The sequence below is a fragment of the Lontra canadensis genome, unplaced genomic scaffold, assembly GCF_010015895.1.
Source record: "Lontra canadensis isolate GAN:19392208 unplaced genomic scaffold, GSC_riverotter_1.0 scaffold166, whole genome shotgun sequence".
NCBI classification, from domain to species: Eukaryota; Metazoa; Chordata; class Mammalia; order Carnivora; family Mustelidae; genus Lontra; species Lontra canadensis.
This window is the reverse complement of record NW_022631160.1, coordinates 1,401,622-1,418,964: the sequence shown is the minus strand read 5'-3', so window position 1 is coordinate 1,418,964 and position 17,343 is coordinate 1,401,622. Positions and strand designations below refer to the sequence as shown.

Genomic DNA, 17,343 nt, shown 5'->3' with positions numbered 1-17,343 from the left:
AAAGAATACACACACAAAAATGTAAAATGTGACAATAGAAACCTAAAACCCAAGGGAAAGAGTAAAAATGTGGCACGTTAAATGCACTTAAATTTTAGTTGCTGTCAACTTAATATCTACTCATATATATATGATGTTATACATGAGCCTCTTGGTAAACTCAAAGCAAAACCTATAGTAGTTACACAAAAAATAATGAGAAAGGAATATAAAAATAAAACTAAACAATGTCATCACATCACAAAGGAAGAGAGGAAGAGAGGAAAAAAGAAATGGACATAAACGAGAAAAAAAACAGAAAACAAGTAGCAGACTGGTAATAAGTACATGCCTCTCACTAATAACTCTTAATGTAAATGGATTAAATCCATCCATCAAATGACACAGAATTGCTGGATTGATTAAAAAAAGAAAACAGGCACCTGAGTGGTTCAGTCAGGTAAGATCTGACTCTTGATTCAGTCAGTTAAGCTATGACTCAAGTTATGATCTCAGAGTAATGGAATGGAGCCTGGTGTTGGTTTCCACACTCAGCACAGAGTCTGCCTGTCTCTCTCCCTCTGTTTCTTCCCACTCACATGGCCTCTTACTAAATAAATAAATAAATAAACAAATAAATAAATAAGTAAAATCTTTAAAAAAATAAACAAACAAAAATTCCATTTATATGTTGTCTGCAAGATACTCACTTCAGGTATAAGGCACACAGACTGAAAAGATAAGGGATGAAAGAAAACTTTATGCAAATGGAAATCAAAAGAAAGCTGGAGTATCAATAATTACATAGGACAAAGTAGACAAAAGACTGTAATTAAAGACAAAGATGGATATCATATAATGATAAAGGTATTAATCCAACAAGAGAATATAACACTTATAAATTTTTTAGCTATACTTTTATTTAATTTTTAAAGTTTTTATTTTAAGTCCAGTGAGTTAACATGCAATGTTATGTTAGTTTCACATATACAATATAGTGGTTCAAAAATTACATATACTATCTAGTGCTCACAGGTGCACTCCTAAATTCCATCACCTATTTAACCCAACCCATCTTTGTTGTTTTCTTCCTTCTACTAACTTTATGTTTTCTTTGTTCTTTTTTCTAGTTCCCTTTGGTCTAGGGCTAGATAACTAATTGCACATTTTTCTTGTATCTAAAGTTAGACCTATATCACTATGAACTTCACTCTAGAACTGCTTTTGCTATGTCCAATAGATTTTTGTGTAAAAATATGTCTCTAAAGACTCTAAAGACTCCACAAAAAATTAAAAGAACTGTTTCAATTAGTAATTGAATTTAATGAAGTTTTAGGGTATAAAATAAATATGCAAACATCTAATAATGAGCTACCAAAAGAGAAATTGATAAAACAATATCATTTATAATTGCATAAACAAGAATGAACCTAAAAATAAATTCAAGGAAGGTGGTAAAAGACCTGCATATTGAAAACAAGACATTAATGAAAGAAAAAAAAGACACAAATGAATAAGAAGGTATTCCATGTTTGCGGATTAGAAAATTAATTTTGTTAAAATTTCCATACCACCAAAAGTAATTAACACTTTCAGTGTAATCCCTAACAAAATTTCTTTTATTTATCTCTCAAAAGAATAAGTCCAGGTTATTTATATAATAAAATACTGTACAATGATGAAAATAATCTAAATCTGCCAACATGGATAAATCTCAAAAACAATGGTTAATTAAAAGTCTGTTGCAAGAAAAAATTACAATATAATATTCATGTAAATTGTTAAAATATAAAACAATTCTTAACAGTCTATGGATAAATGCTGCAGCAAGAATACAGAAATATTAAACATACAAAGACACCTAATTTGTAATCACCCAATAGAGAGATTTCTGTGGTGAGGGAAGTGTTCTATATCTGCATTGACCCCAGCATGGTAACCACTAATTAGGGAACTATCCTGAAAGTCCAAGGTGTAACAATTTGTGATTTTGCTGAAGTATCACTAAACAATGTACACATAGAGCTTGGTATTCATTTACCTATTCCCTGAGCCTAAGAAACCATTAATTCTTTAATAATGATCTCACATTTTATTTGAAATTTTAAATAGAACAGTGGTATAAGGGATCCACAAACAACTTAAGGTATACCCTACTGTACATGTCAAGGATTTATTTATTCCAATATTATACAAAGAGTTTCAAAAGATCCTTGGTCTGTATCCAAAAACCATTCATTCTAGCATTTTTCCACTTATGGAAGAAATAAAGACACCAAAAGCTTGTAATTAAAAGATCTTAATTTGATTATTCATTTCTAAAAATTTTTTGTAGAAGATACATTCTGAGTAAAATTAAGAGTTTTGGGGCAGTTTAAGAAATAGGGTTTAGGTCCTATTATTTATATTTAAAGGAAAAAATAAATGAAATTTATTAATGGTATGAAAAAAAGTATCACATTTGAAGTATAGTTTTGAAGAAATTTTTGTGATCTACAGTTCAAAGAATATTCCATGACAACAGTCCAACCCTATTGTGTACTATCTTAGAGATTCTCTCTTGGAGAGATAGGAGCTATAGTAGGAAGAATTTAAACAGCATCCAACAAACACTACACTGTATTTGCTTCATATATTTTTATTTTTAGAACAGCATCTGGAATCTGTTTTCTGTTTGAAAATCAGAGAATTCAAGAAACACAAATCTGTAAGTTTTGAGTGAGTGTGGGTTCCTTATAATTCATACTGACTGCCCACGTGCACTTAGACAGAGACACTGCTGATTTCTTTTTTGGAGAAAGAGAAATTTTCTGATTTTCACTATAGGATGCCAGGAGACATTGGTGATATCCTTCAGGCTAAAATGAGGTGAGCGGTGAGTTTTAGGTAGTGCACTGATAGGAGTTTATGTAAGCTTAGAATCTTCCATCTCTTTTTCATCCCTATATTTTAGTGCATTTTTAGGTTGAGATGTGGCAACTGTACTCCTATCTGATTCAAGACTGAATGTGCAACTGGGCAAATAGAGGTCATAGGAATAATCTCCTGAACCACTTGATTCACAGATACTCACTTCAAATTCATTGTTGTTTTCTTCTCTGTTAAAATCGTTGCTCATTTTTTTTTTGTCAGAAAGGAGTGAGATGAATACCATCTTTCAAATTAAAATTGTAAGCATCACTGGAAGTGACAGATTCATCCAACTTTTTTTTGAAACCGTTTTTTTTAATTTTTACATTTGCTCCACTATACTTTGATACAGATTTTTATTTTCTCTTTCTATTAGCTTTTCCTGTCTCCTTTTCTTCCTTCTGCACCTCTATGCTTACTTTTAGTTTGTTCAAAGTTACATTCTAAAATGTTTTCTTTTGTTTTAATAGGTCTTCCTGAGTCAGTCAAGATTGGTGATAAGTTAATTTGATCCTTACTTCATTGACAAACACTTTGTTCTATGTTTTCAGGTATGTTCATGTTTACTAGTGGGTCTACACATCTAATTATTTCAGATTCAAAAGGCTGCACTGAGAAATGACTGATTTTAAAATCATCCAAGGTATTGAACTGACATAGATTGTTAAAATGTTTCTTTAAACTTTGATGGACAGATACAGTTCTAGGTAAGACATTATCAGCAGATTTATCTTCATCTGAATCTAAATCAAATCCCAGTCTATCTTGAAAAATAGGTATTTGCTCTTCTATTTGGAATGATTCTCTTTGTCCTGGAAATTGAGCTTCCTAAAGAGGAACTTGTGGTATATCCTTACAAATAGATGCCCAGAGTTGTTGTCACTATTGGAGTCCATTCCAGAGGGACATATTTCCTAGTTTTGAACAGTTTCTTCTGTTTGGTGTGAAGTTTTTCTTTCAATGCATGTAGCTGACATGTGAGGTAGTTACATTCTTTCCTCAGTTGGAGGATGATATCTTGGGCTACTCTCACTTTGGATTTTTCATTTTCCAAAGCTAAAACTAACATTCTGTTATCCAACAATTCTACTACTAAGCTTTTATCTGGAAAAATAAAATGAAAACACTACTTCTAAAAGATATATATACCCTTATGTTCATTGTAGTATTATTTACAATATCCAAGATTTGGAAATAACCTAAGTGTCTATCAATGGATGAATGGATAACAAAGATGTGGTATATAAATGCAATGTAATAGTGTTCAGCCATTAAAAAAAATGAGATCTTGACATTTGTGACAACACTGATGGACCTTGAGGGAATTATGGTAAGTGAAATAAGTCAGATAGAGAAAAAACAAACACCATATTTCACTTATATGAGAAATCTAAAACCAAAACAAAATTCACTTATAGGAGAGAACTGTGGGTGTTAGAGTGGAGAGGGCTTTGGGTTGGGTGAAATGGGTAAAGGGGGTCAAGAAGTAAAATCTTTCCAATATAAAATACATGTTATGGAGATGTGATGTACAACATAGTAACTGTAGTCAATAACATTGTAGTGCATATTTGAAAGTTGCCAATAGAGTAAATCCTAAAATTTCTCATCACAAAAAATTAAAACTTTTTATGGTGAAAAATGATTACTAGGCTTATTGTTGTGATTATTTAGCAGTGTAGGCAGATATTGAACCATTATGTTGTGTACCTGAAACTAATATAATGTTATATTTCAATTATCCTTCAATCTTAAAAAGACCTTCAGGTCAGGGTTAAAAATAATCAAATTATCACCTATACAGAGGAAGAAAGAGCATTTGACAAAATCCCACATGCATTCCTAATAAAACTCTCAATAAATTAAGTACAGAAGGAATGTATCTTAACACAATGAAGGCTAAATATGACAAACCCACAGCTAACATAATACTTCATGGTGAAAAGTCAAAAAATTTTCCACTTAAGAGATCAAGAACAAGATATGAGTGGCCACTCACACCACTCTAAATTATCATAGTACTGGATGTCCTAGCCAGAGCAATAAGAAAAACAAGAAACAAAAAGCATCTAAATCACAAAGGAAGAAGTAAAATTAACTTTGTTTACAGATGACATGATTTATATATTGAAAATCCTAAAGATTCCACCAAAAATTTTAGATCTTATCAATAAATGCCATGAAGTTGCGGGATATAAAATCAACATTAAAAAAATCAATAATGTTTCCATATACTAACAACAAATTATCATAAAAAGAAATAAAGGGAACAATCCCATTTATAATAGCTTCAAAAAGAAAATTCTTTAGGAATAAATTAAACACAAGGAGTGAAAGATCTCTGCACTGAAAACTGTGACATTGGTGAAAGAATTTGAATAAGACATAAATAAAGGATATATTGTGCTCGTGGCTTATAGAATTAATATTGTTAAAATATCCCTACTACCCAAAGTTATCTGCACGTTGAATGCCAACCTTGTAAGATTCAAGTAATTTTTTATAAAAATAAAAGAAAACAACCCTAAAATTTATATGAAACCACAGAAGATTGTGAACAGAATATTGAGAAAGAAGAACAAAGCAGGAGGCATTATGCTTCCTGATTTTAAACTATACTATAAATCTATAGTAATCAAAACAGTATACTATTTGCATAAAATAGATACATGGAAGAGAATCAAGAGTCCACAAATAAACTCATCCACATCTGTTCAACTAATATTTGACAAAGGGTTCAAGAACATTTAATGGTGAAAAGATCATTTTTTCTTTTTTTTTAAAGATTTTATTTATTTATTTGACAGAGAGAGATCACAAGTAGGCAAACAGGTTGGCGGGGGGAGGGGGCAGGGTCCCTGCTGAACAGAGAGCCCAGTGTGGGACTTGATCTCAGGACCCTGAGATCATGATCTGAGCTGAAGGCAGAGGTTTTAACCCACTGAGCCACCCAGGCACTCCAAAGATCATTTCTTCTATAAATGGTACTGGGAAAATTGTATGTTTACATGCAAAAGCATGAAACTGGACCACTATTTATGCTCACAAAAATTAACTTGAAATATGTTAAAGACTATAGGTATGACATGAGATCATAAAATTTCTAACAACAACAACAACAATAACAACAACAAAAACAAAACCATAAGAGAACACATCTTTGACATTGGTTTTAGAAATTATTTTTGGATATGACACCTAAAGGACAAACAATAAAAGCACAAACAATTAAGTGGGACTATGTCTAAATGAGAAAGTTATTTAGTGAAAGCAAATAATCAGATTCAAGAAGATGGTAGTGAAGTAGGAGGTCCACAGGCCCATCTCTAACATGAACACCACTAAATAACTCTAAACTCATCCTGAATACCCCCCAAACTCAATCTGAACACTGGCAGAACAAACTCCACAACTTAAGGGAAAAAAGAGGCCACATAGAATGTAGGACATACAGGGACTGCTGGTTATGCAGAGGGGAGGGAGCAGTTGGGAAGAAAAAGGGCAAGAGATAGAGGATCATACTGGGGAATGCACCTGGAGAGCATTTCTCCCAAAGCAGTTGGCTTGAAAAGTGAAAGGAGCTGAATTCTCTGAGTCCTTACAACCAGCAGGGCTTAAGGCCTAGAGTTTTAAATGAGAGTGGGCTTTGCTGGTATTAGCCTGGAGGGCACTGTGCTGCTCCTGGAGAGAAGGCAGGCAAACAACCTGGGGGGGAGACAGAGTGGAAACAGTGATCTGAAGAATGCCTGGGGCACAGTGGGAGGAGATTATTCAACTCTTCTCAAAGTGCTTTCCTGAAAGGCAGCATTCAGGGAAACTCCTCTCCAAGAACAAAGGAGATGGCTGGCACCATTTCCCTCCCCCACCCTTCAGCATAAACACGTAGCCACCTGTGGGAAGCAGATCAGGGCTGACACAGGCTGCCTAACTTGGTAACATCAAGTCCCACACACATGTGCTCTGGTGTGACTGTCCTTCTCTTTCAAGCTCACGTCAGTTCCAGTGCTGCGGGCCACTCCTCCAGAAGACCTGCACAGACCCCTGGCCAAACCACTTCCCTAAACCCTGGAGTTTTCAAGGTCAGCAGGCTTGGCTGGAATAAAATCAGGAAGGCACTGGGCTGCTCCTGGAGAGAAGGCAGGCAAAAGCCTAGAGACAAAGAGCATGGCAACAGCGATCTGAATAATGCCTGGATTTCATGGGGGTTAGAGGTAGGAGTACTATTCGCTCTTCTGGGTGTTCTTCCCTGAGTGGCAGCATTCCAGGACATGCCTCTCCAGGGAGAATGGACCTGGTCAGTACCATTCTCTTCCACTCCCCACTCCTCAGCATAGACCCAGAGCCACTTGCTGATAGCAGCACAGAGCACACACTGGCTGCTTAACTTGCTTACACCAAGCCACACACCCTGCTCTCTGAAGGAGCTGTCCTTCTCAGTCAAGCTTGCTTCAGTCCCAAATGGCAGGCCCTTCCCCTAGAACTAGCACACAATCCAACCCACACCACATCTCCCAAACAGATCTGCAATGCCTCAGTTCTAGTGGAACTAGTATCAGGTCTCATTTCACAAGCAAACCAGAGTACAGCTAGTTAAAACTGGGGGGAGGGGAGGGATGGGGTGGCTGAGTGATGAACTTGGGGGAGGGATTATGCTATGCTGAATGTTGTGAATTGTGTAAGACTGATGAGTCACAGACTTGTACCCCTGAAACAAATAATACATTATATGTTAAAAAAAACAAAAACAAACAAACAAACAAACAAAAACTCATCACATTCTGACCAAGGAACAAACACTGCCCTCAACAGGCAAGGAGAGCCTCTGTGAATGAGTTGCCTGAAGGGTAGAGCAGCCAAAACACAATAGCAGAGCACATGCAGCACACACCAGAGACTCTATGAAGCACCAGGTCCGGGACACTACATGGCCTCTTCTTTCTGCCCTTCAGAAGCAGAAAGCATAACTGTTTTTTCTAATACATGGTAGAGGAAGGCAGAGCCTTTGACAAAATGTGAAGAAAAGAAATTTATCCCAGATGAAAGAATAAGTTAAGACTATGGCCAGAGATCTAAGTGAAACAGATATAAGTAACACACCTGATGGAGAATTTAAAGGAACAGTCATAAGGATATTCACTGGGCTTGAGAAGAGAATAGAAGATATCAGAAAGACCCTTACCACAGAGATTTTAAAAAAAAGTTAAAAAAAATCAATCGGAAGTGAAGAAAACAACAAATGAGATTGCAAACAAGTTTGATGCAATGACCAGCAGGCTGGAAGAAGCAGAGGAATGAATTAGTGATATAGAACACAAAATAGTGGAAAATAATGAAGCTGAACAAAAGAGAAAAAGAATTATGGAACAAGAATACACTTAAGGAGCTCAGTGACTCCATCAAACATAATAACAATCATTATTATAGGAGTCCCAGGAGAAGAAAAGAAAATGGTGCAGAAAATTTATTTGAGGAAATGATAACTGAAATGTTCCCTAATCTGAGGCAGGAAACAGACATCCAGATCTAAGAAACACAGAGAAATTCCATCAAAATCAACAAAAGCAGACCAAAAATGAGAAATATTATAATTAAATTTGCAAAATATAGTGATAAAGAAAAAATCTTAAAAGCAGCAAGACAAACTCACTCACTTACAAGGAAGACCCATAAGACTAGCTGCAGATTTCACAATAGAAAATTTGCAAGCCAGAAGAGAGTGCTGAATAGAAAACATCTACAGCCTACAATGCTCTATCTGGCAAGGCTACCATTCAGAATAGAAGGAGAGATAAAGAGTTTCCCAAACAAACAAAAACTAAAAGTGTTGTTGAGCACTAAATCATCCCTGCAAGAAATATTAAAAGGAACTCTGAGAGGAAAGGAAGATCAAAAGTGATAAAGACAAGAAAAGACCAGAGCAAATCTCCAGAATCAACAACAAAACAAGTAATAAAATGGCACTAAATGTATATCTGTCAATCATTACTCTGAATACAAATGGATGAAATGCTCAAATCAAAAGACATAGGTTGTCTGAATGGATTAAAACAAAACAAAACAAAACAACAACAACAAAAAACAAAACTCATCTATATGATGCCTACAAGAGAGTCACTTTAGACCTAAAGACATGGCAGATTGAAAGTGAGATGATGGAGAAATATTTATCATGAAAAAGGATATCAAAAGAAAGCCAGAGCAGTGATACTTATCTCAGACAAACTGGACTTTAAAACAAACATTGTAACAAGAGACAAAGCAGGACACTTTATCAGAATAAAGGAGCCAATGTAACAAGAATATCTAATAAATGTAAATATTTATACCCCCAACATGGGAGCACCCAAATATATAAAACAATTAATAACAAATAAAAAAAGGAACTCACTGATAATAATACAATAATAGTAGGGGACTTGAACACCCCACTTACTTCAATGGACAGATTATCTAAGGAGAAAATCAACAAGGAAACAATGGCTTTAAATGACACCCTGGACCAGAAGGACTTAATACATATATTCAAAACATTCCATCCTAAAGCAGCAGAATACATATAGTTTTCAAGTGCACAAGGAACCTTCTCCAGACTAGATGACATACTAGGTTGCAAATCAGGCCTCAACAAATACAAAAAGATTGAAATCACACTATGCGTCTTTTCTGACAATAATGCTATGAAACTTAAAATCAACCATTAGAAAAAATCTGGAAAGACCACAAGTACATGGAAGTTAAACAAAATGCTAACAAACACTGAATGGGTCAACCCCAGGAAATCAAATAATAAGAAATACTTGGAAAAAATGAAAATAAAACCAAAACTTTTGGAATTCAACAAAAGCCATCCTAGGAGGGAAGGACAGAGCAATAATGGCCTGCATCAAGATGCAAGAAAAATCACAAATGAAAAACCTAACCTTACACCTAAAGGAGCTAGAAAAAAAAAAATAAATGAAGCCTGAAGCCAAAACAGAAAAGAAGTGAAAATAAAGATTAGAGCAGAAATAAATGATTTTTAGTTCTATAAGTAAAAAAAAAAAAAATAGAGGAACATGGGTGGCTCAGTTGTTTAAGAGTCTGACTCTTGATTTCAACTCAAGTCATGATCTCAGGGTCCTGGTATTGAGCTCCACAAGGGAAATCAGCCCTCAGTGGGGAGTCTGTTTGAGGATTATCTCTCTCCCTTTCCCTCTGCCCTCCTCCAGCATGTGTGCACACATTCTCCCTCTCAAATAATTAAATATTAAAAAAAGGAAACTAAAATAAAAACAAAACAAAACAAAACAAAAAAACAAAATAAAAACAAACAAACAAAAAAACAATAGAAATGATCAATGAAACCAGGAGCTGGTTCTTTGAAAATTTTAAGAAAATAGATAAACCTTTTGCCAGGCTCATTCAAAAGACAAGAGAAAGGACCCAAATAAATAAAATCACAAATGAGAAAGGGAAAATAACAAAGCCACAGAAAAAAAAGAATTATTAAACAATATTATGAAAAACTGTATGCCAATGAATAGGAAAACCTGTAAAAAATGGATATATTCCTAGAAATTGGATAAAATCCTAGAAACATGTAAACTAGCAAAATTGAAACAGAAAGAAATAGAAAACTTGAATGGGCTGAAAACCAACAAAGAAATTGAACCGTTAATCAAAAAACTTAAAAAAACAAAAGTCCAGGGCCAGAATGCTTCACACATGAATTTTAACAAATATTTAAAGAAGAGATAATACTAATTTTTCTCAAACTGTTCCAAAAATAGAAAAGGAAGGAAAGCTTCCAAACTCATTCCATGAGGCCAGCATTACCCTGATATCAAAACCATATAAAGACTCCACTAAAACAGAGAACTATAAGCCAGTATCCCTGATGAGTATGGATGCAAACTTTCTCAGTAAATACTTGCAAACAGAATCCAAAATATATTTAAAAAAATCATTCACCACAACAAAGTGGGATTTATTCCTGGGTTGCAAGTTTGGTTCAATATTCGCAAATCAATCAACATGATACACCAGGTTAATACAATTAAGGATAAGAACCATATGACGTTTTAGTAGATGCAGAAAAAGTATTTGACAAAGTGCAACAATTCATAATAAAAACCCTCAACAAAGTAGGTTTACAAGGAATGTACTTCAACGTAATAAAGGCCATATATGAAAAACTCACAGCTAATATCATCCTAAATGGGGAAAAATTAAGAGCATTTCTTCTTTAGTCGTGAACAAGACAGGCATGTCACTCTCACCACAGTTATTTAACAGTACTGGAAGTCCTAGACTTAGCAAATAGACAACAAAAAGAAATAGAAGATACCCAAATCAGCAAAGAAGAAGTAATACTTTGACATGATTTCTTTTTTTTTAAGATTTTATTTATTTATTTGACAGAGAGATCACAAGTAGGCAGAGAGGCAGGCAGAGAGAGAGGAGGAAGCAGGCTCCCTGCCAAGCAGAGAGCCCGATGTGGGACTCAATCCCAGGACCCTGAGACCACCACCTGAGCTGAAGGCAGAGGCTTAAACCACTGAGCCACCCAGGTGCCCTTAACATGATATTCTATATAGAAAACCCAAAAGACTCCACAAAAAATTGCTAGAACTGATGCAGTGATTCAGTAAAGTTGAAGAAAAGAAAATTAGCACACAGAAATCTGTTGCATTTCTGTATACTAGTAGTGAAGCAATGGAAAGAGAAATTAAGGAATCAATCCCATTTACAATTGCACTAAAAAAAATATCATAGCTAGGAATAAACCTTACCAAAGAGGTAAAAGACTTGTATTCTGAAAGCTTTAGAAGACTGATGAGAGAAATTGAAGAGGACACAAAGAAGTGGAAACTTTCAATGCTCATGGATTACAAAGACAATTATTTTTAAAATGTCTATTCTACCCAAAGCAATCTACATATTTTATGCAATCCCTATCAAAATACTAACAGCATTTTTCACAGAACTAGAAAAATAATGGAATTTGTATGAAACGCCAAAAGTCCCCAAATAACCAAAGCAACCTTACTTTAAAAAAGAAAAGCAGAAGGAGGCATCACAATTCCTGACTTCAAGTTATTTGACAAAGCTATAGCAATCAGAACAGTGTGATACTGGCACAAAAATAGACACATAGATTGATAGAATAGAACAGAAAACCAAGAAATGAATACAGAATCATATGGCCAGTTAATATTAAACAAAGCAGGAAAGAATATCCAATAGGAAAAAGGCAGTCTCTTCAACAATTGGTGTTGGGAAAGGTAAACAACAATATGCAGAAGAATGAATCTGGATCATTTTATTACACCATACACAAAAATAAATTCAAAACGGATAAAAGACCTAAATGTGAAACAGGAATCCATCAAAATCCTAGAGGAGAACACAGGCAGTAACCTCCTTGACCTTGGCAGCAAAAACTTCTTGCTAGACATGTCTCTAAAGGCAAAAATGAACTATTGGGACTTCATCTAAACAAAAGCTTCTGCACAACAAAGGAAACAATCAGCAAAACTAAAAGGCAATCTACAGAATGGGAGAAGATATTTGCAAATATTTTATCAGATAAAAGGCTAGCATCCAAAATCTATAAAGAACTTATCAAATTCAGCTCCTCCCCCCAAAAAAATCCAGTCAAGAAATGGGCAGAAGCCATGAACAGATATTTCTCCAAAGAAGACATACAAATGTCCAAAAGACACATGAAAAAATGCTCAACATCACTTGGCATCAAGGAAATACAAATCAAAACTACAATGGGATACCACCTCATATCAGTCAGAATGACTAAAACTAACAACTCAGGAAACAACAGATGTTGGCAAGGATGCAGAGAAAGGGGAACCCTCTTACACTGTTGCTGGAAAAGGAAATTGGCGCAGGCACTCTGGAAAACAATATGGAAGTTCCTCAAAAAGTTAAAAATTGAGCTACCTTATGACCCAGTAATTGCATTACTGCATATTTATCCAAAGGATAAAAAAATAGTGATTCAGAGGAGCACATGCTTCCCGATGCTTATAACACCAACGTCCATAATAGACAAACTATGGAAAGAGCCCAGATGTCCATTGATAGATGAATGGATAATATATAGTGGAATACTATTCAACCATTAAAAAAAGAGTGAAATCTTGCTATTTGCAATGCAATACAATGATGTGGTTGGAACTATAGAATATTATGCTAAGTAAAATAAGTCAATCAGAGAAAAACAAATACCATATGACTTCACTCATATGTGGAATTTAAGAAATAAAATAGATAAGGTACCTGGGTTGCTCAGTTAGTTAAGTGGTTACTTTCAGCTCAGGTCATGATCCCAGGGTCCTGGGATTGAGTCCCACATCAGGCTCCCTGTTCAGTGGGGAGTCTGTTTTTCCCTCTCTCTCTGCCTGCTGCTCCCAGTGTTTGTACTCTCTCCCTTTCTCCCTCTTTCTGTTAAATAAATAAATATTTAAAAAAAGAAGAAGAAGAAACAAGGGTGCCTGGGTGTCTCAGTGGGTTAAAGCCTCTGCCTTCAGCTCAAGTCATGATCTCAGGGTCCTAGGATCGAGCCCCAAATTGGGCTCTCTGCTCTGCGGGGATCCTGCTTCCCCCTCCCCCTCTGCCTGCCTCTCTGCCTACTTGTGATCTCTCTCTCTGTGTCAAATAAATAAATAAAATATTAAAAAAAAGAAACAAAACAGATGAACATAAGGGAAGGGATGGAAAAATAAAATAAGGTAACAACAGAGAAGAAAGCAAGCCATGAGACTCTTAACTATAGGACAGAAACTGAAGGCGGCTGGAGGGGAAGTAGGTTGGGGGAATTGGGTAATTGGGTGATGGGCATTAAGGAGGGCACTTGATGTAATGGGCACTGGTGTTATGATGTATCATTAAATTCTACCCCTAAAACTAATAATACACTATATTTAACTAAATTGAATTTTTTTAAAAAAAGTTTTTAAAGATAAAGATAAAAAGGTGACCCCCCCCAAAAAAAAAGAGGAAAAAAAATCAGTGGAATTAAAAAGGGAACCTATGAAATGGGAGAAAATATTTACAAACCACATATCTGATAAGGGGTTATTTCCACAATACATAAGATATTCATGCAATTCAACAGGAAAAACAAATAATAAACAAAATCTGAGATTAACTGATTTAGAAATAGACGTAGGTCCTAAGTAGTCATTTTTCCAAATAAAGTATTCAAATGACCATCAGACATGAAAATGCGCTATCACTAATCATGAGGGAAATGCAAATGAAAATCATAATGAGATATCACTTCACACTTACTAGAATAGCTTATGAAAAAGACAAAAGATAACACCATCAAGGAAATGAGAAAGAGGGTACCCTTGCACACTCATACTAGGCATGTAAATTTGTGTAGGCACCATGAAAACAGTATAGAGGGCTTTGAAAAATTAAAAATCAACTTATCATATGATCCAGCCATTCTACTTCTGGGTGTATATACAAAGAAAATTAAACCAATATCTCAAAGTGATCTCTGCATCCCTATTCTCACTGCAGCATTATTTACAATATCTCAGTCATGAAAACCTAAGTGTTCATCAGCAGATGTATGGATAACGTGGGAGATAGATAGATGATAGATAGATGATGATAAATGATAGATGCTAGATAAATAGATAGATGATAGATAGATAGATAGATATGGAATATTATTCAGCCAGAAGAGAAGAACCTGCCATTTATGATGACAGGAATGAATATTGAGGGTGTGATGCTAAGCAAAATGTCAGAGAAAGACAAATTCTGCATGATCTCATTTATAAGCAGAACCAGAAATACCGAACTTAGAGAAACAGAGAACAGATTGGTAGTTGCCAGCATGGATGGATGGGGTGAGAGAAATGGGTGGAGATGGTGAAAATGTATGAACATCCAGTTGTAAGAAGTTATCAGGGTGTATTGTACAACATGATGACTATAGCCAACAATACAGTATTGTATATTTGAAAGTTTCTAAGAGAGTAGCCCTAAAAGTTCTTATCACTAGAAAAAAATGTAACTATGTGAGGTGATATTAACCAAAGTTATCATGGTAATCATTTTGCAATATATTCATATATTAAATTACTGTGGTGTATTCCTTAAGCTTACATGATGCTATAGGTCAATTATATTTTAATAAAACTGGAAAAAAGAAAAAAGGATATTTAGAATTCAGTACAGAATTAAGGCAGCTTTTTTTTTTTTGTTAGAACAACTCAGCAAAATAAAATTCCAGTTTATTGTTGGACAACATTGTTTCACACATACATCAAACAGGCCAAAAAAAATAAACAGCAACTTCATAGACAAAAAAGGAAAAAAAAGAAACCTTTTATCTTTGGCCTTTTTAACCATCTCATACAAACTAACTACTTATAGTACAGCTAAGTACATACACAAAAAAGTTACTTGAATGCTCGGAATAAGATTGTTTTTTTGTTGTTGTTTTTGCTTTTTTTACAAGGTTTTTTTTTTTCTCCTTTGAGATTATAATGAACATGGTCACACCACAAGTAAAGTCAGAAGTAGGACAGAGAACGCTCCGAAGGCTGATTTGGTCATCCGAGATCATTAAAAATGGCTGACCCCTAACAATATGTACAAAAATATAAAATGTAAATAAAAAATACAAACAAATTTTCCTTTTTAAAGTACTTTTAAGACAAAAAGCAGGGCCTTGGAAGTTTTGGTTCTTTTTTCCTCCCCTGTTGCAAATTCACGTTGTGGTTTTGGTTGGGTAGCAGAGAGCATGTGTCATCTGCGGGTGGCACTGCCCGCGTTGGGCAGGCGGGCGGGACTCTCTACTCGAAGGTGACCACGTTTAGATTCTGAGACGGGAAGTGGAGGGTGAATAGGTCACGGTGGCCTTTTGCTGTTGTTGTTAAGTTTAAGTTTTCCTTTTTTGCTGTCTAGTCATCCTCGTCAGTCTTCTGCTACTTAGTGTTGACATCATCATCCTCATCATCTTCAGCTGCCTGTTTGCCCGTAGCTGCCTCAGCCTCCTCATCTTCATCTCCATCCTCTTCTTCACCATCACCTTCCTCTTCTTCCTCCTCCTCCTCCCCACCTTCTTCCTTTTCTTCATCTACCTCATTGTCGGCCTCCTGCTCCCCATTTTCCTCATTAGCGTTCCCATTAGCAGGTGCGTCTCTTCCATTCTCTGCCTCCTCCACAACTTCCTTCTTCTCCTTTAAGTCCTTGGTGGTGATCTCGGAGCTGGTGTCCATGGCTGCGTCTGACAAGATGGGGCACGCCGGTGATCCGATGCAGCAGATTAAAAAGAAAGCAAGAGTTCGAGGACTCTGGCGAGAAAGCTACCGGAGTCCGCAGTGGCGGAGGAGGCGCGCGGGGGAGGTGGTTGTGGTGAAAGAAGAGCTGGACACAGGAACAATGCAAAGATGGCTTTTCAGAGCAGCCAGTGGGGCTAAGGCAGCTTTTCAAATCAATAGGAAAAGTATAGGTTACTTACAGATTGTATAACTATAATTTATCATTATTTATATTTGTATTATCACTATTTGTATATATATATGTATTTGTGTGTGTGTGTATGTGTATACACATACATACATATGGAAAACCTATATCTCTTTTACAACAATCATGCAAAGCAGGCATTATCAACACTGTTAGGTTTGAAAAATTAGGTCCATAGAGTTTAGGAGTTTAGTTTGCCCTAATGTAAAGAACATGTCTATCCTATTCACTGTTGTGTCCCCATTGTCTAGAAAAGTACCTGTCATGTAGTAGTTCCCCCAAAATATTTTTGAATGACTGAATCTTACAACTGTTGGGAAAATGTATTCCATCTATGTATTAGTCTATTTTTCTTTCATAGTAAGAGAATTGTGATGTTCTGTGTGTAAAAATTTTCTCATCTTTAAAGAAGATATACATTTCCCAGTCTTCAATGTAATTAGAAGTGAGCATGTGACAGAGTTCAGTCATTGAAATGTAATAGAAATCTCCAGGTTAAGCTTCTAGAAAAGCTCTTAAGGTCAGGATGACTCATCTTGTGTATTTCTTTTGTTCTCTGCCCTTTCCTTTCTTCTTATCTAGTACATGTATGTGATACAGGATGTAAAGTAGCTATCTTTTTGTCTTGAGGAGACATGGTTAACCATAGCCAAACTGTATAACTTTGTCATGAGAAAGAGAATGTGTTACCTCTAAACACAGGGCCAATTTTGTCTTTCTCTTACCCTCTTATTGAGCACCACTGGACAGTGAAAATTGTTAGAACCACATGTTGCAGTCCAGACTAAATAGAAGACCAGAAAAGGGTTAGATATCTCAGGGCATCATAAAGCCACCTACCTCTGGAATTCTCATGTGAGAAAAGTGAAATCCCTAATAAAAACAACTCTGTGGAGTTTTCTGTTATTCACAGGTGAAGACAATGCTTAATTTATGAAACTATGGTCAGGCCTTTTGGGGGGT

General features: G+C 35.5%; 1 protein-coding gene and 1 pseudogene across 1 annotated transcript; both read right to left on the bottom strand.

The window, feature by feature from the left end:
* Positions 1 to 690: 690 nt before the first annotated feature.
* LOC116859883 lies at positions 691 to 3,958 on the bottom strand (annotated as a pseudogene).
* Positions 3,959 to 15,096: 11,138 nt separating this feature from the next.
* On the bottom strand, positions 15,097 to 16,302 carry LOC116859880 (prothymosin alpha-like). The gene has a single exon (XM_032845587.1). The coding sequence runs from the start codon at positions 16,128 to 16,130 to the stop codon at positions 15,837 to 15,839; it is 294 nt and encodes a 97-aa protein (XP_032701478.1). The 5' UTR covers positions 16,131 to 16,302; the 3' UTR covers positions 15,097 to 15,836.
* Between the last annotated feature and the right edge of the window lie 1,041 nt (positions 16,303 to 17,343).